This window comes from Thamnophis sirtalis, unplaced genomic scaffold, assembly GCF_051295495.1.
Source record: "Thamnophis sirtalis isolate CommonGarterSnake01/CBP01778 unplaced genomic scaffold, rThaSir2_p1.2 scaffold_6, whole genome shotgun sequence".
Classification (NCBI taxonomy): domain Eukaryota; kingdom Metazoa; phylum Chordata; class Lepidosauria; order Squamata; family Natricidae; genus Thamnophis; species Thamnophis sirtalis.
In genome coordinates, this window is record NW_028261386.1 from 24,088,487 (window position 1) to 24,115,154 (window position 26,668).

Below are 26,668 nucleotides of genomic sequence, written 5' to 3' on the forward strand. Positions count from 1 at the left end.
CAGATGAAGGTCGAGATATCCACGGAAACTATTTATAGTCAAATGTCCTGAATGTTCAAATGAGCTAAACTGAATGTTATCTTCAGCAACAGCCTTAGCCTTATAAAATTGTCAGTAACTGGCGTTGCTTAGTACTCACCATGGTTCTTACTCCATAGAAGTCTCTCTTTCCCAGAAACCCAACCCAGTTGTGATGTTCAATCTTCCATTTCTTCATTTGGCAATTGTGACACAGTGTTTGGATCAGAGCTGCATTTGGGAGATGTTTCAGGGACTAGTTCCTCCTTTTTTAACTTCTTAATCTGAGCCCATGATCCAAACAGGTAATTCAATTTTCTCATTCCTACATCTCCTCCTCCTCTAAGGTGGGAGGGGACTTTACTCTTCCAAAGAAAAAATCACTTTTGATTTATGCACATCATCTTGCAGGTAACTTCGTTGGCATCAGCTCTGATAATCAATTTAAAAGCAAATGGGAAGCCAACTCCAGTGATTTGATATCAGAGGTAGTATTGAGCAAGTTCTGACCAGTTCTGGAGAACCGGAAGCGGAAATTTTGAGTAGTTCGGAGAACTGGTAAATACTACCTCTGACTGGCCCCGCCCCCATCTATTCTCTGCCTCCCGAGTCCCAGCTGATATGGAGGGAATGGGAATTTTGCAGTGACCTTCCCCTAGAGTGGACAGGGAATATAGAGTTTACAGTATCCTTCCCCTGCCATGTCCACCAAGCCACGCCCACCAAGCCACACTACGCCCACCAAGCCATGCCCCCAGTAGTAAAAAAATTCTAATCTCACCACTGCTCGATATGTCTGTGTTACAGCAATAAATGTGTATGTTTTGTTGCTAGTTCTAGTCTTTGCTTCCAAAAAAAGGGCATTAGTGATTGTGATGAAATGAGAATGGACAAGTTATGCATTGCCCATTTTAGCAAAAGTATTCCTCGCTGAACATTGACAGATTTCACCAAAATGGAGGCAATGTGTAGGTCGTAGGAACCCAACATCGCCCACAAAGGTTGCAGTTTGTAGTTATCAGATCATCTATTGCAGAAACTTGTACCCAAGTCTTTTTTCCCCATTATTAAAGGGGTTTTGGGTATATTTGCAAAGATTTTATTTCTACAGCTACTGCTATAACTGGAACCTGAAAAACCTTTGCCCTATAGCTAGCAATAGCAACAGCACTTGGGCTTATATACCATTTTACAGTGCTTGCACCTAGGGCTAAGAACTTTGCTTTGAGTATGCAGGCAATTTTATTTCTCAGCATTGGGATTTATACAGTCCCAACTTCATAATGCTTTTAAAAAATTCTGTACAATGTGACCAAAAAACAGTTTATCCCTCCTGGTTCATTATCAGAAAGTTGCCACACTGGAGCAGCTCAAAAATAGGATTTCTCCTAGGCACGTAACAATTTGTAAACACAGCCATGACCCTGTTAGTCTTCTTTGCAAGGTCCGCATAGATATTGAGGAGATTGTTATAGATTTCTAGAACAATGCAGAAGTACTATAATTTTGTATTCCTCATTTTTATAGTGTGTAGATGTCATTGTAATCCTTGTTCCCATTTTCTCCCCTTTTCTGAATCCTCAACAAGATTTAATTCAGAAGGAGCTGCAAAATGATCTACCCTTTCCTAAGGTAAAGGTAGAGGTTCCCCTCGCACATATATGCTAGTTGTTCCCAATTCTAGGGGGCAGTGCTCATCTCTGTTTCAAAGCCGAAGAGCCAGCACTCTCTGAAGATGTCTCACTGGTAATGTGGCCAGCATGACTAAATGCCGAAGATGCGTGGAACCCTTTCCTACACCACATAATTTGTACAAGGGAAAATCCATCTCTTGGTAGCTACTGCTTACTATCCACAAACTGATTTTAAGAATAAAGATGGCAGCTTTGATAGTGCCACATCTTGAATGTTTGGTCCCCACATTCCCTGCAAATACCGTGAACTCCTTCTGTTTGCCTCCCCAGCTAGCACACTCCAAATAGCAATAGCACTTAGTGGCAGGCCAAAGATTCTTAAAGAAACCACTGCATGATTTAATTCTGATTTAATTCTGCATGATATTTGGAACGCTGACACTTAGACTTATATACCACTTCACAGTGCTTTACAGCTCTCTCTAAGCAGTTTACCATCAGCCTATTGCCCCCAACAATCTAGGCCTTCATTTTACCAACCTCGGAAGGATGGAAGGCTGAGTCAACCTTGAACCTGGTGAGAATCGAACTGTCGAACTGCAGCCAGCAGTCAGCAGAAGTAGCTTGTAATACTGCATTTTAACTATTGCACCACCTTGGCTCATTTGGATCCAGGCAGTTTCACAATGTGGTTTATTAGTAGTACAAACTCCATGAGCTTATGCAATACTGCCTGGGGTCCCAGGCAGATAAGGAAAAAATGAAGAGGTCCCAATCCAAACTCAGGAAAAACAAGAAACCTCAACTAATTGGAGGCTTTCCCAAATCTGTACAGGTATACCTCAACTTACTTCCACAATTGAGTGCAAAATTCATGTTAAGTGAGACATTTGTTAAGTGAGTTTTGCTCTATTGTACAACCTTTCTTGTCCCAGCTGTTAAGTGAATCACTGCAGTTTATAAGTTAGAAACCTGGCTGTTAAGTGAATCTGGCTCCCCCATTGACTTTGCTTCTCAGAAGGTCACAAAAGTGGATCACATGACCTTGGGACACGACAATGGTCGTAAGAGTGAAAAATAAGTCACTTCGTTTCAATGCCGTTGTAACTTCAAATGGTCACTAAATGAACTGTTGCAAGTCAAGGACTTCCTGCATATGAATACACGTTTGGTGACAATTCAGTCATGTGTTGTAAGACAAGCTGTAGCTCCTGGGAACAGATAATAATAAAAGCATAAATACCAAGTCAGCATTTTTTTTCATAGGGCTTTGTAAGAGAGCTAGGCAAAACAGCACTGAAAATATTTAACTGGAGTGTTAATACTACTTTATAAGCTTTCATATGACATTCCTTGGAATAGTGCATCCAGTATTGGTCACCACCATATTAAAAAATATGTGGAGACTCTAGAAAGAGTGCAGAGAAGAGCAACAAAGCTGATTAGGGGACTGGAGGCTAAAACATATGAAGAGCAGTTCTGTCTAGTTTAATGAAAATAAGGACTAGGGGAGGCATGATAGCAGTTTTCCAATATCTCAGGGGTTGCCACAAAGAAGAGGGAGTTAGTCAAGCTATTCTCCAAAGCACCTAACGGCAGGACAAGAAGCAAAGGGTGGAAACTAATCAAGGAGAGAAGCAACCTAGAACTAAGGAGAGATTTCCTGACAGTTACAACAATTAACCAGTAGAACAACTTGCCTCCAGAAGTTGTGGGTATTCCAACACTGGAAGTTTTAAAGAAGAGATTGGACAACCATTTGTCTGAAATGGTATCGGGCTCCTGCTTGATATGGGGGTTGGACTGGAAAACCTCCAAGGTCCCTTCCAACTCTGTTATTCTATTATAATTGAAAGCTGCCTTTAGATATCGCTGAGTGAGCAGGAGGAGAGAGTTTCTGTTCTTTAACATGCATTCTAAACTCTGCACCATTAGTAACCACCATCTAAAACACTCAACATAGACCAAGATCGTTAGGGAATGATGGAGTCCTTTTTATTTAACTCATGGGCCCAAGAGAAAATGTTGAAGCACTCAGTTTCTTCTCCTTGGTCTAGCACAGTGGTTCCCAAACTTGGCAACTTTAAGACTTGTGGACTTCAACTCCCAGCTCTGCTGGCTGGAGAATTCTGGGAGTTGAAGTCCACAAGTCTTAAAGTTGTCAAGTTTGGGAACCACTGGTCTAGCACAACCATTTCTGCTGCTGAACCCTCTTCTACACTAGAGCTTTAATCATTGACTCTGGTTATGCTATTGAAAACACATTAAACATCCCCAAATGGTGACATTCCACCCAAGACACATTTCCTCCTAAACACAGTTTAACATAATTCCTGAGTTCAAATTACAGCGTTGTGCTCTCCACACAGACACAGACACACAGACACAGACACACAACTTTCCACACAATAAACTCACCCGATGATGAGTTGTCCACCATTTTGGATCCCCTATACTTACAGCCTCAGCCGATGCCACAGTCAGTGCTTATCTGGCCACCTCCTGGATCCTCAGAAGCGATCTAGGATTTTCAGGCTCCTCTACTATTGTGCTCGCTAGGCTGCCCAAAACAGCGAGCTTCGGAGCTGCCGCACAAGGCAAGCTTCCCCGGCTCTTTCTGGCACACAAAATGACCACTGGAACACATGCGACCTTCCCGGAGTGCCCCGATTATGTGTCTTAGCTTGATGAAATAAAATAATGGCTGTGTTCCTTACACTGAACAAATGACACATTTCCATTTTAAGCAAGTTGTGTTGTGCAAACTCATCAACTCATTCTGTCATTTATTTCCAGAATTCACAGCATTTTAATATTATTTATCTGCCAGGTGAGAAATTATAAGAAATACAATAGAAATGAAATGAGAAATCAGCAGAAACACCCAAGAACAGCATGTTTATGGAGATTCTCAATCATCCAATGCATGGTTGTCACAGAGGTGTTTTTCTAAAAGGCAACTGGACTTTCTTGGTTTTTTCCTTGGATACAATCAGAACTGAAGAAGCTTCTTGGACGAGAAGCAAAACATTTTCAAGGAAAAACCAAGAAAGTCAGGTTGCCTTTTGGAAAAGCACCTTTGGGACATTAAGAACAGCAGAGTAACAGAGCATTAAGCCAATAAGGAATAAGTAGCAACCAATAAGAGATAATGAGAAAAAGAAAAGGAGGTAAATGTTTTTTTTGGGGGGGGGATTTCAATTTCCATTAGATGTTTCTTCCACATTGGGGAGGCTCTACTACTGCACTAGAGATACATATTAGAAGGCTGCTATATCCATACCAGAGTATGAAAATCATGTAGGTTTACAGAGTCAAGGTGGCGCAGTGGTTAGAGTGCAGTATTGCAGGCTACTTCAGTTGATTGCTAGCTGCAATTTGGCAGTTCAAATCTCACTGGCTCAAGGTTGATTCAGCTTTCTATCCTTCCGAGGTGGGTAAAATGAGGACCCAGATTGTTGGGGGTAATATGCTGACTGTGTAAACTGCTTGGAGAGGGCTGTAAAAGCACTGTGAAGCAGTATATAAATCTACTATTGGTATTATAAAAATGTAGGCAGTTCCCAAAATAATCTGATGTTGAAAAATTTGGGGCTTTATAAACCAACAATAACTTGGCATTGGTTCATAGCAATTATCAGCCAGGGCAGATTTTCTAGCACAGCTTCTGCACGAGTCCCCAAACTGTTCTCAAGGGGAGCCCCAAAAATCCTTTTTAGTCTTATGTATGTATGGGCTACCACAGCAAAAACAGTGTAGTAGAGAAGCTGTAGTCATTGGAACAACCAAAGCTGTTAAGAAGTGCTTTTTACCCAAGAGGTTATTTGATAAAGAGAGAATCTTTGTTTTTTTGGAAAGTGAACACTTACATTCCAGATAACATGTGCCCCTTAATTGCAGAAGCAAAAGTCAGTTGCCTTCCTGATCACAGTTATATAAGACAACAAGAAAACTTGGGGGGAGTGGTGGGGATCAAGTGGTTCGGCATGCCTGCATTACAAGCTTCTGTGACCTATGGACCTCTGCAGGGACATGTCATAGGTGATTGATGAGGCCTGGGTGCCTGGTCCTGACCATTGTTGAAAACACATTTGGAATGTGGCCTTGCAGTTTGATGAGAAAGGAATTCCCATTGTTATTGCCATTCCTTTGAATATTTTTTGAAGGTTTTGAAAGGCCAGATCTTCCCGTTTGGGCCCAGCAATGTTCTGAGCTATATATTCCAGCCAATCTCACTACTAATAGATAGGGGTGTCAGATGTCCACACAGAGAGAGGAAATTCTATTGTCTAGGGAAGGGAAGGACTTATTTGCCTTCTATTTTTTGCCTCTAAAAAATAAGCTGCTTGACCTGTCCACCTGCCAACTCCTACTGTTTGGGCAACCCATCCGATTCCCGGTGGCCATCCATCACTGAATTGAGCATTATTCCTGTTCTGTGATTTGGCAGCCCACAGCAAGCTCATCCCTGTTTATTTATATCGAGCAATTCTCATTTTTTAGAGAACAGAACATTATCAAAAGCCCCCCACAATCAAAAGAGCTGAAATGCCTTCTAAAACAATAAATCCAACGACCATTAATAACATTAAAAACCTAGAAAAGACAGCTCCTGAATCAGCAAAGAGCAACAGTACCACTAAAGCAAAAGAGCTATATATTGATTACCAGCTGAATAGACAGCATGCGACAGCCTCTTATAAATAATTTGAGATTGCTAAAGAGTTCTTGAGCAACTTATTAGTAAAGTAGCCAGTTAATACCACACCCACTCATGTTACTTCATTATGAGGCCGATTAAGTTTCTTCTTTCTCCAGAGATCATTGCTTGCCCAATTCATCTTGATAATATATCCACTCCAAGATAAGTTTATTTCCAATTATGGACATTCAGACAGAACTGGGGTGTTGGTCTTCCCACGAAAGTCAATTGTGAAGAACAGCTTTTGACCAGCAAACTAGAGGACAATGATCAGTTTGTTGTTAGGAAAATATTCTTGTTCCAGTTAGGTCCATCTTGCCATATGAAGCAATCAGAGATGAGCATCACCTAATGTTACAAATGGTTCACCCAGAACTGAAAATGTTGTGCACCTTTTGTGCATGCATGCAGCTTCAAACACATGACGATTATATAGGACGGGACAGTGCCAGGGCCAACCACTGGTCGGAACTACCAGTTTTCCCAAACTGATCTGAACTGGCAACAGCCCACATCTGGAAGCAATGCTTATATTTGGTATCCCTATAAGAATACTAAAAGTTAGGGGATGTAGCAACTGCATTAACCAGGAATCATACAGAAATTAGAACATTATTCTTGTAAGGCAGGGGTGTCAAACTCACGTCAACATGTCAGTGTCACGTGGCATATCAGAACTTTCCCCCCTTCACTAAACCAGATGTGGGCATAGCCAGCACATGATGCATCCGGCCCACAGGCTGGGAACTTGACAGCCCAGCAAATTAACAATGTATAGGTAACCCTTGTGATATTTTGAATATTTGTGTAGAATGGAAGCACCATCACAGAAAAAGATTCTCACCTCAAAATTGGCTCACCGATGAAGCAGGATAATATCTTTGCCTAAGGCAGCAGTGATGGCTTAGGTAGGACATCAGAATGGTGGAGTTAGTAAATGTTGAATGTTGAATGTTGAATGTTGATTTTATTTAAATCCTATTCGAGCTCCAGTACTTGTATAGTACAAGGCCAGTACTCAGCTGACATGTTTTGAACTTGAGACTAATTGTATGTTTACTATGTTTGGACTCAGAATAACTTTATTGTCATTTTAAATGTACACTATTTGGCATACATTAAAATGAAATTTCATTGCATACAGCTCTCAAAGGGTCACCACCTCCAATGTACATTACATAAACTAGGTAAGGTAAAGGTAAAGGTCCCCCTCGCACATATGTGCTAGTCATTCCCAGCTCTAGGAGGCAGTGCTCATCTCCATTTCAAAGCTGAAGAGCCAGCACTGTCTGAAGACATCTCTGTGGTCATGTGGTCAGCATGCTGTTACCTTCCCACCAAGGTGGTCTCTATTTTTCTACTTTTTTTTTTTTTTTTACTATTTTTACATGCTTTCGAACTGCTAGGTTGGCAGAAGCTGGGACAAGTAACAGGAGCTCCCTCTGTTACGCTAACCTTTCTAATTGACAAGCTCAGTGACTTAGCCACTGTCCCTCCTACATAAACTACATAAACACAAATACTTCTCCAATGTACCTCTACTCAGCTTGGCATATCTCTTCCAGAGAGAATAATGCAGGATTCCGTTCTACCATAAATGTGGCTTATTGCTACAGGCCCATCATTTCATGGGAGACCAGTCTGACTCTAGCATTAGAGGAAGGCTAGAATAAAGCATTCAGGGGCTTTTTAAAAGGAAAAGGGAAAAGGTATAAGGTGGTGTTTCTCAAGCTTAGCAATTTTAAACAGTGTGGACTTCATCTCCCAGACTTCCCCAGCCAGTGTAGGAGTTGAAGTCCACACTTTTTAAAGTTGCCAAGCTGAAGAAAAGCTGGGCTAAAAACTCCTTGGACATTCTCCTCTGTAGCTTCCAGGTTTTCAGAGGTTGGATGTTTGCAATCTGAAGCTTCCGATATGAGAATGAGAAAAAAAGTTGTGGCTCTGAAGATCCTTTTCTTCTCTCAGGCTAACAGGCATCCCCACTTTGGGAATCTAAAGGTTTTGTGGATTACAAAGTAGGCATTTGATTTATCTATATGTTAAATCACACCACCCTTATAGCCTCCTGGACCATTTTCCTGAATTAAAGTTACCATGGTGTGAATGCTCTGCCCCTCTTTACAACCTCTGCTTTGAAACCTCTACTGAAAATGATGGCATGTGTTACGAGGCTTTGTGATATTTTTAAAACATGTTTATGATGTGCTAAATGCCATCAATACAGTGTCGACACTACATATTTCTCCTTGTCAGTACTTGAACTTGCTTATGGACAGGAGCAGTTCAATAAACAGAATCTAAAACCTGATCAAAGGGACAACATGAGTCTCCATTGGGAAGAGGAACTACATTTAGTGTGGAACTACATTCTCTTTGAAAGACTAGGATGGAAATGTGACCCAGTTTTATGATATAAGCTACAAATGACCACTGTAATACAGGATCCTGTAAAATTTCCATTCCCACCCCATTCCGGGGAAAGGTTACTGCAAAATCCCCATTTCCTCCCAATCAGCTGGTACTCAGGAGGCAGAGACTAGATGGGGTCAGTCAGAGGTGGTATTTACCGGTTCTTTGAACTACTCAAAATTTCCAGAACTGGGCAGAACCAGCTGAACCTCTGTTGCAATATAACAGATTGTTTACCAGGTGGGTATGGCAGCAAAGATCTTTCATGTACTGATACAGTATAGAACCTCTGGTCACAAATGATTTTGGCCATGACCAATTCAGGTTCCAACCCCCCCCCCCCCAAAAAAAAACCTTTTTTTCACAGCCAATTTCCCCCTCTACACCATTTTTTTCTTGTAAGGGCGAAATTTCCAAAATGAGGTTCAGGTCACGACCAAATCGGTTCGCGACCAAACTTATGGAACGAATTATGGTCGTGGCCAGAGGTTCTATATACGTTTTGATAAAATTTCAGTCTGTTAATTATATCATGTGTGACGTCTTCCCTTGAAATCAACTGTTTCCAAATGTGAAGTGTGGGATTTAGGTTTGGAAATGTTATTTTCGAGTATGTCTTTTCAGTTTAGAAAGACCGATCCTGTTTTGTTTCAAAACCTAACTCAAGCTACTGTTTTTGACCTTTAAACCACACCATAGCCGAGAATCCAAGAACTTTGAGATCTGCTTCCTTTCATACTAACCGGTATTGACAATGAAGTACATCCAGTGACGCTTGTGTGGAATGGAAGCACCATCACAGAAAAAGATTCCCACCTCAAGATTGGCTCACCCATGAAGCAGGATGATATCCTTTGCCTTAGGCAGCAGTGGTGGCTTAGGTAGGACATCAGAATGGTGGTTTATGTAGGACAGGAGAAAGGTGCCTCATAGAGCCTGATCAGTTGTTTCTCAATGGTGGTAATTGTAATAGAAAGAAATTTGTCTCAAGTGATAATCTAGTTCAAAAACTATACTTTGAGAGTCCCTTCCTAACAGTTCACCCAACATACTTAATATGCCGGGTAAGCGTCCGATACATAGAGCTGCCTTAAATGGAGTCAAATCTCGAATGAAATTTATGGTGTAAGCTGTCCAGAGTTGTTGAATACAAGATGGGTGGCAAATAAAGGAAAGGAAGGAAGGAAGGAAGGAAGGAAGGAAGGAAGGAAGAAGGGAAGGAGGGAGGGAGGGAGGGAGGGAGGGAAGGAGAAGGAAGGAAGAAAGGAAGGAGGGAAGGAAAGGGGAGAGAGGGGTAAAGGGAAAAGAAAGGGAAGGGAAGGAAAGGAAGGAAGGGAAAGGAAAAGAAAAGAAAAGAAAGGGAAGGAAGGGAAAGGAAAATATAGCATTGTATATCTTATTTGGAATCTCAAAAAGCTGCCACATCATAGATGTAAAGCATTTATTTTGGATCTATTAAATCTTGTGCTTTAATAATGATTATTCACAGAGCTGGGATTTGGACTTATAAAAAGTTCTGCTTCGTATTCTTCCTCTTTCCTTGGGTCTCCTCCCTATCTAGCAATCAGTCATCTGTGTTTTGTCTGATGAAGCAATATTTTAATTATTAGACAAAAGTAGAGAAATCCTAACCTTACATGGTAAATAAGCAAGGAAATGTATGAATGCAAGGTGATCATAATGGTCACTTTGGGGCGAAGCATCATTTGGCAAAATGAGCTAAAGAAGAGAACCCTCAATTTGTGTGAAAGAAATTACAAGGACTTGCTTGGACAATAAATGTTTGCTCCATGGTCTGGCAGATGGAATGACATTTCTATATCATTGTATGACATTGGCAGATTCAGATCCAAAATCAGGATAAAATAATGTATTCCACAATAAAGTGTACCTCACAATACACTTCACTGACTTGGTGAGGAAGAGGAGTTAAGTTGTTAAACACTATCAAGGAGTCAAACGATGGAGTCAATTTGCTGCCAGGAGGTTAACTTTACTCCTAAAATTGGCTCAATCTTTCTTAGAGTGAATTTAACCCTGATCAGTTAGGCAAGATAAGCAAGAATTGCAGGGATTCCAATAAGATATCTTTCATTCTTGTCTGAAAGCAAATACAGAATCTTGGCAATGGCAAGAGAAAATTCCAAATCTCATTTTAACAGATTAACAGAGTTGGAAGAGATCTTGTAGGTCATCTAGCCCAACCTCTTGCTCAAGCAGGAGACCCTACACCATTTCGGACAAATGGCAGTCCAATCTCTTCTTGAAAGCCTCCAGTGATGAAGCTCCCACAACTTCCAAAGGCAACTTCTGTTCCATTGTTTGATTGTTTTCTCTGTCAGAAATTTTCTCTTTATTTCTAGGTTGAATCTCTCCTTGGTCAGTTTCCATCCAGTATTCCTTGTCTGGCCTTCGGGTCTCTTGGAAAATAGCTTGACCCCTTCCTCTCAGCCCCTCAAATATTGAAACACTGCTATCATGTCTCCCCTGCTCCTTCTCTACACTAGACTAGTCATGTCTAGTTCATGTAACCATTCTTCGTATGTTTTATAGGAGATGATTTATAGGAGATGATTAAAGCAGACTCACTTTGAATGGCTTGAAACTTTTTCCAGGTTTCGCGACATCTGGGCTGACTTATTTAGATGATAATCTGCCAATGGATTCCGGGTCTTGTTGATGTCCAGTCTCCCTTCCAGTCTTTTCCCAGCCTCCCCGCAATCTCTCATAACCCCTACACCAAGGGTCAGCAAACTGTGGCTCTGGAGCCACATGTGGCTCTTTCCTCCCACTGCTGCGGCTCCGTCATTGGTCGGTGCCACAATTTTGAGAGGAGCTTCCAGTGTGGAGGGGAGAGAAGCACAGTACACCAGGATAAGACTTTATGGCAAGGGGAGGGTTTTCCAGTTGTCTCCACAATTGATAGGGCTTTCGGTTATGACAGGTAGAAGAAAAAGTATGCCGTGCTAGGAGGAGACTCTATCGTGGATGAACTGAACTTCCGTTCAGCTCCAGAATTGAACAGAGGGCTTCCGGTTAGGACTTTTGTGGCTCCCAGTGTTTTATTTTCTGTGGGAAACAGGTCCAAATGGCTCTTTGAGTGTTTAAGTTTGCCGATCTGTGGCCTACACTGAATCAGTCCTCTGGTCCTTTGAGAGACCAGAACTTTAATTCCAGGAAATTCCAGAAAAAGGCAGTTGTCTTAAGGAGTTGCAGGCAGGGGCTACATTTGTGCCACCACTTGCTCCGAAGAAATCAAATCTGAAGCACTGCACAGTTCTGTGACATGTGGCACTTCTTCTGGCTCTCTGATTGAATGCTCAGATACATGGAATGGCACATGACTTTTCTATTGCCAACTGCTGGAGCAGCCTGGTCTTTCTATTCGTTTCTGATCTGCAGTTGCAGATTTAATTATTGAAATTTTAGTTTAAGGTTTACAATCGGTGCAATTGAGACAGCATTTGCAGGTGAAATGTGGTGGGTTGTTAGGGGGCACTGGAGCATGAATAATATCCCCAAATACGAGAAAGTCATGCTGGCTACAGAACAGATTTTTTTCCCCATCTGAAAATTGTAGATTTTTGCTCACATGCTTTGCAACACCGAGAAAGCTTTTAAGAGAAAACCCCCATCCAAAATCTGTGCAGGCTTAACATGAAAACAACTACCAATCAAGATTCACCAGAGTGAGCACAGTGGGAATCTGTGTGAGCATCTCTTATGGATGACAAAGTTTTTGACAAGCTGAATTCTAGTTTGGGGTCAAAGAATAGCCACAGAGACTTAGCTAGAGAGTCATCCTTCCACCAAAGATTACCTTGACCATCTGAAAATCAATTCAGGAAATGACTGGGGAGATAAGCAGGGCCACATGAGTGAAGCCAAGGGTAATTTTGAACAGGCGGTGGAGCGGTGTTGATCAGTCAAGGCCAGGGCAGGAATGCCACAGATAGCGTACATTCTGTCCTGGGGAGGGGGATAAAAGCAGAGAATTTGGACAGGCTACCCTGCTCCCAGGGGCTCTTCCACCATGTCACTCTTCAGAGGCCAGGCGGGGGTCTCCCTGTCATTCTTATTATTTGGGATTCCTTTTTGCCAACATTTGCATGCAAGGTAGGAGTACTCATCAAGGGGCACAAGCAGTCCAAAGAATTCCTGGATTTGGCACATACAGGGTAGTCCTCAACGTACAACTACACTTGGGCTCAAAATTTATATTGCTAAGTGAGACATTTGTTAAGTGAGTTTTGCCCCAATCATGGTGGTGCAGTGGTTAGAATGCAGTACTGCAGGCTATCTCTGCTGACTGCCGGCTACCTGCAGTTTGGCAGTTCGAGTCTCACCGGCTCAAAGTTGACTCAGTTTTCCATCCTCCTGAGGTCGGTAAAATGAGGATCCAGATTATTGAGGGCAATATGCTGACTCTGTAAACCACTTAGAAAGTGCTAGAAAGTATATAAGTCTGAGTGCTATTGCTATTTTACGACCTTTCTTGCCACAATTGTTAAGTGAATTATTGCAGTTGTTCAGCTAGCAACACAGTTGTTAAAGGACTCTGGATTCCGCATTGACTTTGCTTGTTCAGAAGCTGATCGTGTGACTTTGGGACACCGCAACCATCATAAATATGAGCCAGTTGCCAAGGATCTGAATTTTGATCACATGACCAAGGGGATGCTGCAACAGTCGTTAAGTATTTAAAAAACTGTCATGTCACTTTTTTCAGTGCTGTTGTAACCTTGAACAGTCACTAAATCAGAGGTGGGTTCCTACCAGTTCGCACCTATTCGGTAGAACCAGTTCGTCAAATCTACCGAACCGGTTAGAAGAGGTTCCACCAGTGGACCCGGAAAGCAGGCCATATCTACAGAAAAGGTTCCAATTTTTTTTTCTTTTTTTCTTTTTCTTTTTTTTAAAATTCAAAAGTTTTATTTCTTTTAAAACACAAATATTTCATCATTCCTCAATCAGTAAAACATCGAAGTACAATTTTTTTGTATGCCCCTCCCTCCCTTCACCCCCCAACCCCCCTCCTCCTTCCCCCCCCCCCGACTTCCCCGAACCCGTACACGGTATGGATTTTTAACAAACACAGTCTAAAATCTATTGAAAAAAAGAAATAAAGAAATTAATGACATTCTACATTGACCTTAGCTTCTTCTTGCTGCCCAATGTACAGTGACAGAGATGCAAAGGTGGGTTCCTACCAGTCCGCACCTATTCGGTAGAACCGGTTCGTCAAATCTACCAAACCGGTTAGAAGAGTTTCCACCAGTGGACCCAGAAAGCAGGCCACACCTACAGAAGAGGTTCCAAAATTTTTTGAAACCCACCACTGGTCCTTGGATATGATTATTCTACACTATCATGCTCATATTTATAAAACTCAGTGCCTCTGTGAAAGGTAAGGATGACTACTGCATTTGTGGTGCAATCAGAACATTGCGTGTGTTGAAGTTGCCTTTTAAAAGGCAAAGATGCCTTTTAAAAAACAAGTTTACATCATATTCTTATGCATGCCAGTGCTGTGTGTGAGGTAATTTAAGGTGGTTCTGACAAGTGTCGGCGGCATCTTCATATCCGGTCACATGGGTGGCAAGCCACTCCCATCCGGTCACATGGGTGGCAAGCCACTCCCACAAAGGAGGCCACACCCACAGAGTAGGTTTGAACAATTTTTGAAACCCACCACTGCACTAAATGAACTGTTGTAAGTTGAGGACTACCTGTTTTTCTGGAGCTTCCTGAAAATGGAGATTAGGCTAACGTCTGCCATTCTCCCAAGCAGGCAAACTCATTTTTAACCCGACAGACTTTGTTTAAGCACAGTCTATGTTGATGAAAGATGAGTGTTTGCCTGTTGGTGGGCACTCCTCTTGATTGCAAATGATGTTTTTCTAAATGTTATTGTATCGTAATGTATTACTGGCCCCCTTGAGCATCATTTCATCTGGAAACGTAGCCTACAAATGACATTTAATAATAAATGAGGACAGGCAGAGGGGAAGTTTCTTGAGACCCCAATGAAGAGGTTTTGTTGAATCAGAGTGCAGTCTACCGATGGTACTGAGGAATTGTACTTTTTAAGGTCACCGAGGGGATAAATTATTAAATGCACAGACTCTAATTGCATGAGCTGTATTTATTTAAACTTTACATGTGTAAGGTATTTTCTTGAACCCCCTTATCTTTCTGCCAGCCTATCTCTCTCAAAGGTCAAGGCGAGGTCCCTGAATGTGAGGAAGACTGCTCTGCCCGATATAAATATGCCACTCAAAATTAATGGACTGGACTGCGTTGACATACTTTTGTTCTTGAGTTTAAAAGTTAAAGGTGAAACTCTATTGGAAATCAGTTTCAGGTTCTCTCTCTTGAAAAGAGAAGATTTGCTTTTATTCCCTCTGCAAGTTCTCTGTTTCTCTGTTTGGTTGCTGTCCTTCAACATTCTCTTTGCTAATGATCTGCATAGGTAGAAGTAAAGGTTCCCCTTGCATATATGTGCTAGTCGTTCCCGACTCTAGGGGGTGGTGCTCATCTTTGTTTCAAAGCTAAAGAGCCAGCGCTGTCCGAAGGTGCACAGAACGCTGTTATCTTCCCACCAAAGGTGGTTCCTATTTTCTACTTGCATTTTTACATGCTTTTGAACTGCTAGGTTGGCAGAAGCAGGGACAAGTAATGGGAGCTCACTCGGTTACACGGCACTAGGAATTTGAACTGCCCAACTGCTGACCTTTCTGATTGACAATCAGACAATTCTGTCTTAGCCACTGAGCCACTGTGTCCCTAATGATCTCCATATCTCTAGCTTTATTCAGGGAGTCCCTGGTGCTCTCTAAGCTTGGTTGTTTTCTTGCAGACGTTTCATTACCCAACTAGGTAATATCACTGGTGATGTTATACCAAGTTGGGTAATGAAACATCTACAAGAAAACAACCAAGCTCAGAGAGCACCAGGAAACCATGGTTCAACCCTGGATTATAAATATTCTCTTCTATTGTTATTTTTTCCCCCACCCCAACCCCATTTTATTTCAAACGAGGATAAGTCTATATTTTTTAGAATTTGGATTTGGGTAAATGACCAACAAGCTTTTTTGAAACCTGGGCTGGAACCAGAGGTGGGATTCACTTACCTTCCCTAACGTTTTGCAAACATGAGTGCACACACTTCATCTGCACATGCACACCGCCTCCTGCGCATGCGCAGTGCTCGTGCATTAGGTCAGAGTGAGTGGGCAGAGCCTCCCGCAGCTGCCACTACCAGTTGGCCCAAACCGGAGAGAACCGACTGAATCTCACCTCCTTTACTGGAACCCAGTAAAGAAGAAAGAAAAGACAAGTTTCTGCAAAAGGAGGCCCAGTTGCCTGGAACAAAACAGTTAGCTGCTAAAAGATTTAGTGATTAAGTGTTTAGCTTACACTTCCTTCTACTCCAATTCTCTTTGCTACAGTGACTCTCCTATGCCTGCAAAGCTAAGATATAAGCAGAGTTCTTAGATGGCCCAGGCACGCCTCCACTTTATTAAGGAAATTATAAGCAAAAGACTCTTAATAACCTGAGCTATCAATAACTTGAAAATATGAAATGTCTTTTGACATAGGAAGCCACGTGGAAATCAGTTGAATAAACATATGCCTAAATGAGACTTTTTGTTGAAATTGTGTCTCTACTCTTCCTCCACCTGCATACATGCCAAAAAGGTTACAGAATACCACCGATCATCTTATAGAGGGAATTAAATTTGCGCCCCCTAGAATTGATTATTGTTCAGATATATTTATTTATTAAATAGATGTATATGGCCACTAACTCACACACAGTGACTTTGAGAAATATGAAATATGCATAACACCCTTTTCTGCTTGGTCTGAATAGAAATCCTAAGTAAATGTTGATCTTGCCAGGATTCTATATGATCTTCGTTTTTAGGCACTAACACTCTAGCAGGGCTGGCTGGGGAATTCTGAAAATTGAAGTCCACGCATCTTAAATTTGCCAAGTTTTGGAAATTACAGTGGGTGAAAAGAAACAATGTATATGCACAAATTCCTGGAAGGATGCCCATAAATTACTTTTAAAAGTTAAAAAAAAAAGAGTAGAGAATCTGTGGGAAAGCCCGTCCCTCCCTCCATCCCTTCCTTCCTTCCTTCCTTCCTTCCTTCCTTCCTTTCCTTTCCTTTCCTTCCTTCCTTCCTTCCTTTTCTCTCTACTTGGATTACCCTTAATTCTCTCTGTACAAGATGAAGATCAATCAATCTTAGCCATTTGCACTCTCATCACGTTGCTTCTCAAATTCTTTAACATTCCCTTTCTTTTCAAAAAGTGCATTTATGCATAATGTATAGCTAGCTTCAACCTGAACATGTTTATCTAAAAGCATTTCTCAGTGGAGTTCACTTTCTTATAAAAATCATACTTTAAACAGAAGCATATTCCACCAGGAGCCAAGCTCAACACAGTCACAGCAACTTGAGAATTTTTCCAGAATTATTCTTAGCTCTGCCATCAAAGGCAGATCCTTTGGAAGTGCTGAAAGTTAGTCGTAGAGGTAGAAGCTGTAATATTGTTGTTGCGATTGCTATCCTTAGATTTGGATCTTGATTCCTTATCAAATATCTAGGAGCAATTGGGGCAACACCATACAATGAATCATTAATGCATCAATAATGCCATTAGCATCAATGAATAAACTTTACTGAAGAGACACAAACGTTTATAGAAACAACCTCTGCCCCCACCACTGCCACCCCTGATCTAGCATCCTCCAGATGTGCTGGATGGTTCCTATCACTCCAGTTGACAGCTGTGATCCCAGCATATCCCGGAAAGGGCAGGTTAGCAGAGGAATGAAACTGGCACTTTAAAGTAGAAGCTGTGTCATTGAGTCAGGACTGCCCATTCCCAATTGGGGCCTTCTCTTTAGATTGTACCAGGGGTGGGCTGCTACGGGTTTGTCCGGTTTTGGGAGAACCCACAGCTAACGTTATGGCCAGTTTGAAGAACCTCCAAATTCCACCCCTGGCTGGCCCCGCCCACCCCAACCCTCTCAGAAGTCTCCACACGGCACATTTTGGATGGGAGGTAAGTGCAGGGCCTACACAGAAACTCGGGGAGGGGGAAAATGAGCCTCCCAGAAGGCCTCCGGAGCCCGGGAGAGGCAGCTTTTACCCTCCCAGAGGCTCAAGAAAAGCCTCCAGAGCTTGGGGAAAGCAAAAATGCCCCCCCCCTGCTGTGGTGCAGCAGGCCAACTAGGCCATGCCCACCATGGCCACACCCACCCAGCAACCAGGCAGAGAACCCGTTGCTGAAATTTTTGAAGCTCACCTCACCTACATTGTATGAATGTAGTTGTAAACTGATTCAAACCAAGGCTAATTTCTGCCTCAAGTCGAGAGCCTGAATTATCTGCATATAGCTACACCCTTCACTGTAGCATAGAGGATTTGCAAAAAAAATGGAAGAGTTGCTAGATTCACACAACATGCTAAATCTTAAAGCTGAATAAGCAAGGATTATGGGCTATTCTGAAGAAACCATAATACGGTTTAAGGGCCTGATTCACATGCAATATACTAAGAGTGTAATTGGATTCCCACAAAATGCTGAACCACCCTGCCTTGGAGGGGCAATCTCACTTCAGTCTACCTGTAGCCTCTCCACAATGTTTTCCTACTGGTGGAAAGAAATACAGTGGTAACCGACTAACTAATCGGAACTGTTTCATCTCCTTTTCTGCATGCTGCATTCTCCACCCCAGCATCTGTAACAAGTTTTGTACCTAAGACCCACTTCCTCTTCTGATTGATCCACTTGCAGAAAGTCAGTTCTTCTGTATCCCATTTTTAAAGGGTGGGCAAGTGGAACCTTCCAGCAAAGCCCCTGAGATTGTGAAATTCTCTGATTCAGATTATTAGTTTCGTGTCCTTCCTACTTTCAGATGCCAAGTGATTCCTGTTATTGCAGCTGGATTTTTTTCCCTTTTGGCTTGGCTTGTGTGTTAATTTTGCCAGCCAGCTAAACTTTTTTTTGGGGGGGGGGGGTTGCTTTTTAATTATTTTTTATTTTAATCAGACTTTATCTTTAATGAAGCTAAAAAAATGGAGAGATTTTGACTTAATTGCTACCATTTTTAATAGCTAATATATACTTTAAAGCAGTGGTGGGTTTCAGCCAGTTCGCACCACTTCGGGAAAACCGGTTGTTAACTTTCTCAGTAACTTAGTGAACTGGCTGTTGGAAAAAATCATTAGGGCAGAGAACTGGTTGTTAAATTATTTGAATCCCACCACTGCTTTAAAGTGGCAAAAATTACTTTATATAAAATCTTCCCCCTTTCTGTCATTGCCTCCAAAATAATTTCACATAACTCCTCGGTAATTTCACTGACTTTGCAAAAGTTCCTAGAATAATCTTCTTTCACCAACAGCTGCTTGGTTAATATTGGCTTTGAAATCTGCCCTGGAAGTTTGCAGAACAATAAACTGATTAAAATGGAAAAAGGAGTTGCTAGTGGTTCAGCATAACATATGACCTAAGCCACTATTTTAAGTTTCTAATATGGTTTCTTTGAATATAGCACCTTATATATTACTTTTGTTAGCTCAAGTTTCAGGTGAAGTACGTGATATTATTTCAACCATTATGACTTTCCTGCTCATATATTTTTCCTTACTTGGTAATAACAAAAACACAGCAATGTAGAGATATAGCAATAGCAATAGCAGTTAGACATATACCGCTTCATAGGGCTTTCAGCCCTCTCTAAGCGGTTTACAGAGTCAGCATATTACCCCCACAGTCTGAGTCCTCATGTCACCTACCTCGGAAGGATGGAAGGCTGAGTTAACCTTGAGCCGGTGAGATTAGAACCGCTGAACTGCAGATAACAGTCAGCTCTAGTGGCCTTCAGTACTGCACCCTAACCACTGCGCCACCTCGGCTCCCATTGTGGAGATATATGGGCATGGAGGAAGAGAGAAAAAGGCAAATATATTGTGTGCATCATGATGTCATTCATGCAAATCATATAATTTGCATAAGGGTTATTGTCATGATGCATATGGAATCGTCACTTATACCAGACGTCCTTGTTATCTCAGACATAAGCTTCACAAAGTCTTCGCCCGGGTACACATTTATTGCTAAACCAATAGGTGCTTTGTCTCTTTCAAGGTCAACAGTACTAAACTTAATTACTGTAATTAGCAAATCATACCTTGCTTGCATTACACATGAAGCCAGCCATGCTTTGTTGACAAATTCAGTTTTATCAAATTCAAGCACATGCCTACGAAGGGGAATTGCTTTTAGCAGAAGGTACATTGACAACTTCAAAGCATGCGGAATTCCAGCAAGGCCTAAGAACATACACTGAAAGGGCAGGGAGAACCTAAACTCAGTTAGGCATCAACTGATCCATACTTTTGCATCTTTGAAGAGAGAATGCTATCCTAAATAGTCCTTAAAAGTGACTTCGACACATCACTTAGCAGAGGCATAAGCATCTAAGCCAAGGTGGTCAAAGGTGGATGTGTCATACCCTGGCCATGCCCCCGCCTGGTTTAGCAAAAGGCGGGAAAGTCCCGATGCATCACGTGACGCAGCTGTGAGTTTGACACTACTGATCTAAGCCCTTATGATGGCAAGTGAACAGTGTCATCATGACATTCCCCTTACCCCATGGAAAGTTATAGCAGTACAATAATCATCTATTGCTAAAGTCCAGATTCCAGGGATTCATTTGGCTAAATTTGGGGACATTCCACTAGTTATTGTGTTTCCCCCAAAATATGACATGTCCTGAAAATAAGGCCATGCCAGATTTTTGGGGTGGGCAAAAATATATGCCCTCCCCCCAAAATAAGCCCAGTGAACAACACCCCCCCCCCTCTGGCCAGGCAGAGTGCCATTCACTGACCCAGCAGTATTCCGAAGGGGCCAAGCTGTGGGAGGGGTGACCGGTGCTCACACAGCTTGGTGCCTTTGGGATACCGCTGAATCAGTGAATGGTACTTTACCTGGCCAGAGGGGGGGTTGTATGAGCACCTGTTCACACACACCCCTGCTCGCGCACCTCCCAGTCCTCACCACAACCTGGGCCAGCTCTCCCTGCAGGGCCAGGGCTGCTGCCGCCACTGCTGCAGCCATCCCAGCACTGAGGATGGCTTCTTCTGCAGCTTCCAAATCCCAGCTGGAAACTGCTGGAAGTGGAGAAGAGGCCGGTCAGGCCAGCCACCTGCTGCTGAGTCTTTCAGGAGCCAGGGCAGAGAGTCATCCAGCCGCCATGCCACAACCATAGAGTGCACTCCCAGAGCAGCCACTGCTAGAAAAGTAGCGCTCTGCCCAGCTGGAGAGGGGGGTTGCCGGGCGACTGCTCTCTTGCGAGCAGGCTCCCGAAGAGGACCCAGGCATAGCCTCAGGGGCGAATAGCTGACAAGCAGCCATGAAATGACCATACTCGCTGCCTCCTGCACCTCAAAAATAATAAGTCCTCTCCCCCGATAATAAGGCCAAGGCCATATTTTGGAGGTCAAAAGAAAATAAGACCCTATCTTACTTTTAGGCAAACATGGTATCGATTCATTTTGAAGGACAGTTTCAGAACCTTTGTAATGACCCTCCAACCCTTCCTAGTCTGGCATCTCCTAATTTTAGAGATATCTTTACTCTACATTAATCCAACAGACGTTTTTCTTCCTGAAAGTAGGAGCTGCTTGCGATGCCTGTGCCATATAAGGATCTGTGGACCAAGCCACAAGACCTTCTTCTGGTTGTCTTAAGTTTGCAGATGTTGCTCATGTGTATGATCTGCAGCTGCTCTACTTTTTCAGAGAAGATGCAAAACCAACCCTTTTTTGTTGTTGTTAGAAGGTTGTTTAATGGATATTTCAGCTTTTGGTTATTGGCGACAGTGATTGCATTTATTAGTTAAAGGTAAAGTAAAGGTAAAGATTCTCCCATATGCATGCTAGTCGTTTCTGGCTCTAAGGGTGGTGCTCATCTCCGTTTCAAAGCCGAAGAGCCAGTGCTGTCTAAAGACGTCTCCGTGGTCATGTAGCTGGCATGACTAAATGCCAAAGGCGCACAGAGGGCTGTTATCTTCCCACCAAAGTGGTCCTTATTTTTCTGCTTGCTAGGTTGGCAGAACCTGGGACAAGTAATGGGCGCTTTACTCCATTATGTGGCGCTAGGGATTCAAACCACTGAACTGCTGACCTTTCTGATCAACAAGCTCAGCTTCTTAGCCACTGAGCCACTATATCCCTCCATTTATCAGTTAGTGGGCTTTAATTATTTGATGGCTGTTTCTGTAGTGCTGCCTCATTCTTTTGAGCGAAGAGTGAACTTTACTTATATGAGGCAGGACAAGAGATGGTCCCTCTTAAAGAGTTTTGTGAACCTGAAGACAAGGACAATATATAAAGATTTGCATTTTTAAAAGAAATAATCCAAAGCAAAGAGAATGTTCTAAAAATAAGACAACAATGATTGAGAGCAGGAAAAGCTGTCTTAGAAGGACAGGGGGTAGAGAAATGCTTCAAGAGCCAGAGATTCAAAAAATAATTTGGACTCATTGAAAGCTGTTTCAAGGCTGTCTGGTCTCTGTGAGGCTTTGGCCAGAATTCCACTCTGTTATGTAGCAGCAACATAAATCAGGAATTAATCTGATTGCAAGCAAGAATTAGGAGCTTAAACTGATCTCTTCCTCTACATGTCACACTGTACCCAGTTGCATTTGTTTGTCCTTAAAAATGATCTATCTGAGCATTTAGGCTTAGTATGTTGCAAAATGTATAACGTTTTGTTTTTAAAGCATCAAGAAATGGCTTTTGTCCTGTTAAAGAACAGAAATGTTGGAACCAAAATAAAAAGAACATAGTGTTCGCTTCACAGATGACACCAGTATATGTTTACTGAATAGTAAATTTTACTGAGTTCAACAGAAGTCACTTTAAAGTAAATATGGATACCATTGTTTAGATGCAAGAATAACATTTACTGTGAAATCGAACTGACTTGCAAATAGAGTGGAAAAATGAAATTTTGTGAAGCAGTTTGAAAATTCATCTGTTATTTTTAGTGCTGCCTCTTATCCATTCCCCACAAAGAGCCTGTTTTACTAACGTTTTCCCCACTAACTTCTCATCCCCAAGCTAAGACTGCATGGATTCTTACATAAGATCAGTTATCAGCAAATAAAGAAAAACGTTGCCATTATCCAAACATGGCATAATTCTGCATTGAAGTGACTGAGTTTTCTAAGTTCCCCACCAATGGGCTCTTTCCCCTTCTCAATTCTCACCTATAAAGTAGAAACAACTTGCTATAACGGATCCCTTTATTGCACCAAAAATAATTCCCTGCCTGATCAGGTGGGTAAGGTCTATGAGTGAAATCATGCTTACTCAGCAATATGCACCATTCCACACACTGAAACTTGCTGTCCTGTAAAGGATTAGAAGATTGCTGGTCTTAATATAAGATATTTTTCTAAGATCTAAGAATGTTTGAGCTTGCTGTGTGGCAGGGTGGAAACAAGATTCCTGATTCTCTTCCCGTCAAGGGAAAACCCCTCCATTCCCATCGGGATGATAGGCAAAAGATTGGGAATGTATGCATTGCAGGCAGAGCCCAAAGATGCTCTTGCTTTATTCATAGTGTTCATTTTGAACAATTCAGACATTGTTCAAAAGTCAAGATGAGTTCCCTCCCGAAACCACCCATATGCTTTCAGGACAACAGAGAACCAGGAAGCAAATCTCTTCTCCCCTTTTTTTTTAAAAAAAGGGGGGGGGATATGTAGACATCTAAATAATTCTAAGGGATCTGTATGAAAAGGAGGGAGAGGGGTAATGGGTTGGTTGGTAAGCAAGAGGAGGGAAGGGAAAAGTTGTTGGACAGGGAAAGAATGAAACTATTCTACAACTCTTAGGGCTGTAGTCCTGACAGACTCACATAGGAGGGAAATCTATTAATTACAGTGGAGTACTTTTCAAGTAAGTGTGTTTATTCAAAGAGGCAAAGAATGTTCCAATTTCTCAAGCACATGTTCCAGAATAGATATTTTAGCAGCTCACTTCTGCACATATTTACTCTGAAGAATTTCACTGGGCCTAGTTTAGGGATGTGGTTGAAATGCAGTGATTTTTCTTATCTCTTTAGCCCAAATAATTGCCCAAGAAGGGGCTTTTGGGGGGCGGCGGGGGAGCTGAGCTCTGCTCCTTACTTGGAACCCTTTAGATAATCCCCCCCCCACACACACACAGGTACTCTCCTTCTCCTCCTCCTCCCCCACGCCCCACAACTGGCAGCTGCTACAACGGATTATACGGCGAGTGCGATTGGAAACCCGCAACACGCCTTCAGATATGGCGCAACACGCTCTCGGGCTAAACAAATTCGGGGTGGGGGAAAGAAGAGAGAAAGGCTCTGCTTTGGGTGGAAAATCTTTTGTCTCCATTGTTCCCCCTGCTTTAGCATGCACTGCAGGCTTCACACACGCGCACACTCTTCCACAGCCAGGCTGGGGAGCCTCGAGAAGAGAGGGTGGGGGGAGCCCCAAGGCCATTAACGACTTGATTTGAAGAGCGTGGGAGCGAGAATCTCAGATACCCAGGAACGGGATGCCTTCCAGAGTGAGCCTCTCCGACTGCTCCTCCCGGGCGGGGGGGGGGGAGCGCAAAAGCAACGGAAAAAAACCAGGGGCGAGGATGAGGGGTAGAGCGGGAAAGGAGGCACAGGATATAATCAGGCGCTTAAGAGCTACCTAGAGAAAACTATTCACTGGGACCAAAACGACCATCGCACCCAGGGAGTAAAAGAGCGGCTGTGCTGGGTTGATGGGACAGTAGTAAGCCAGCTTTGGGAAGGCTAGAAGAAAGCAAGATATAATCGCCTCTCCCCCCCCCCCCCCATCCAAGTAGTGACCTATCTGAGGACGGGGGGGGGCGCTCTCAATTTTTGGACCATCTCTTTCCCCAGAATAAAGTTGCCGAACTCTTCTCCTGGACCGATCCGATCCCGCCTGCTCGCGAGAAGAGGAAGGAACTCCTAAAACAGCCAAAAAATCCAGCACACACACACACAAAAGCAGGAGACAAACTGCAAACGGGGAGGCGGAAGATGCGGGTGCCTGATGGGCTGGGGAGGAGGGGGCGGAATTTAAACCGGGGATTACCCCGGCCGGGCGGAAAGCTCTCCGATGCCGCAGCGAGAGGTGCAGCCGGAGCCCGGGTGTCCCCCGCCTTACCTATGGTGGTGATGACGGTGATGGCGAAGTAAAAGGAGCCGGCGAACTTCCACTGGACGCCGGCCTTGTGGGGCTTCAGCTTCAGCACCACTCCTTCCAGCTCGCAGTAGTTGGCCTCGGAGAGGTTGTACTTGCTCTTGAGCTCCAGCTGCTTCTGCTCCAGCTTAGTCCGGTCGGCCGTCTCCGCCTCGGACTCCAGGGCGTCGAAGACGGCGGCGCCCACAAGCAGGTAGGTGAAGGTGCAAATGATCAGGGCCAGAGTCCGGACGTTTTGCCGCTTCATGGTCCCGCCGAGCTGGGAGAGACACGGGCGGCGGCGGCGGCGGACGGCTGCTGGGGAGCCCCGCGGGAGGCGGGAGCGGACGCGGCGGCTACTTCTGCTGCTGAAAGAGAGGCGGTGGTTGCCTGGCTCATGGCTGCTGCTCCGGCTCCTGCTGCCGCTGCTGAGGCTCCCGCCGCGGCTGTGCTGGGCAAGGCGGTGCGTTCTGCAGGCAGCACCCGCCGCTCAGCTCCAAAGGGGGAGGGAGAAGGGGAGGGACGGGAGCTGTCCTTTCAGCACCACCTCCATCGCAACCCTGCACCTCCGTCGTCGCTGCTGCTGCTGCTGCTGCTGCCGCCGCCGCTGCCGCCTTCCCTTATAAGGACTACTGGGCTGGCCGGGGGGGGGGGGGACCTGAGGCTGGATGGTGGGCTCCTACAGATTCGCCTTTGAACTTCCAGCACCCCACTAGGCTCTTGTTTGAGGTTTCTTTCTCGCTTCTCAGATATCCCAGAATATACCAGTGGTACCATCTAAGCAGGTCCTGGCCAAGATGCCTTCTAAGTCCCTTTACCCCGTTACTCTGTCTCCTATTCTAACACAGTTGCCCCCCCCTTTTTTTTGCTTTCTTGCTGCTACCTGTCTGTCTCTGTTTGCTCAAGGCTGCTGCTACTACAACTTGCCTGCCTCACTCCATCTCACCTGTCTTGTACGCCAGTGCCTGTAGTGTGATTGCTCTCCCTAATCAACCTCTAATTCCTGCTTCCTTAAACTATTCTTATTCTCACTTACTACGCTCTGATTGAAACTGTGTTCCAAAAATCCTTCAGAAGAACACTTTCCTTGTTTCTCTCAGGACTGTGAAAGTATCTTGAGTTGAACACATTAGCATATTGCATATACCTCCTAGTAAGGGACAATGTGTTGGCACCAAACTAGAAATCCTAGACTGCATAAAACAGTATGAGTGTGCTTCAGCTAAAATTAGACTTTGGAGGAAGATATGGCCCACTGGCAATAATGTCAAAGTGACTGGTAGTACTGCATGTGGCACAAGTACTGTATGACTGAAATTCCTAACTTGGTCTACAACTCTGCCTTACTAAAAATTATAAAATTGATATTGATTGATCAAAGTCAATCTTAGTGGGCCCACATAGTAGCATCTATCTTATAAGGAAGAGTGCAGCTTGAGACATAAGAAGACTCTACGCACCTAAAGTTATTTTGGAATAAAGTGTCAACAAAATCCAATAAATAAATGAATTGAAATTTAAAACCAAACATAATCGATTAATGAATGAAAGGAAAGGGGAAAAATATGTTCTGTGTCTGTGAAACTAAGAAAAAGAGCCAGGTAGTTCTAAATGAAGATAGTCACATAGATTGTGTG

The 26,668-nt window shown here is 43.3% G+C and overlaps 1 protein-coding gene across 1 annotated transcript in view; it reads right to left on the bottom strand.

The window, feature by feature from the left end:
* LOC148044906 (potassium channel subfamily K member 3-like) overlaps window positions 1-25,501 on the bottom strand; it is a 133,687-nt gene extending 108,186 nt beyond the window's left edge. Inside the window, exon 1 of the mRNA XM_087717424.1 lies at window positions 25,017-25,501. Coding sequence (XP_087573550.1) covers window positions 25,017-25,299 — 283 coding nt within the window. The 5' untranslated portion in view covers window positions 25,300-25,501. The remainder of the gene's footprint in view (window positions 1-25,016) is intronic.
* Window positions 25,502-26,668: the final 1,167 nt, after the last annotated feature.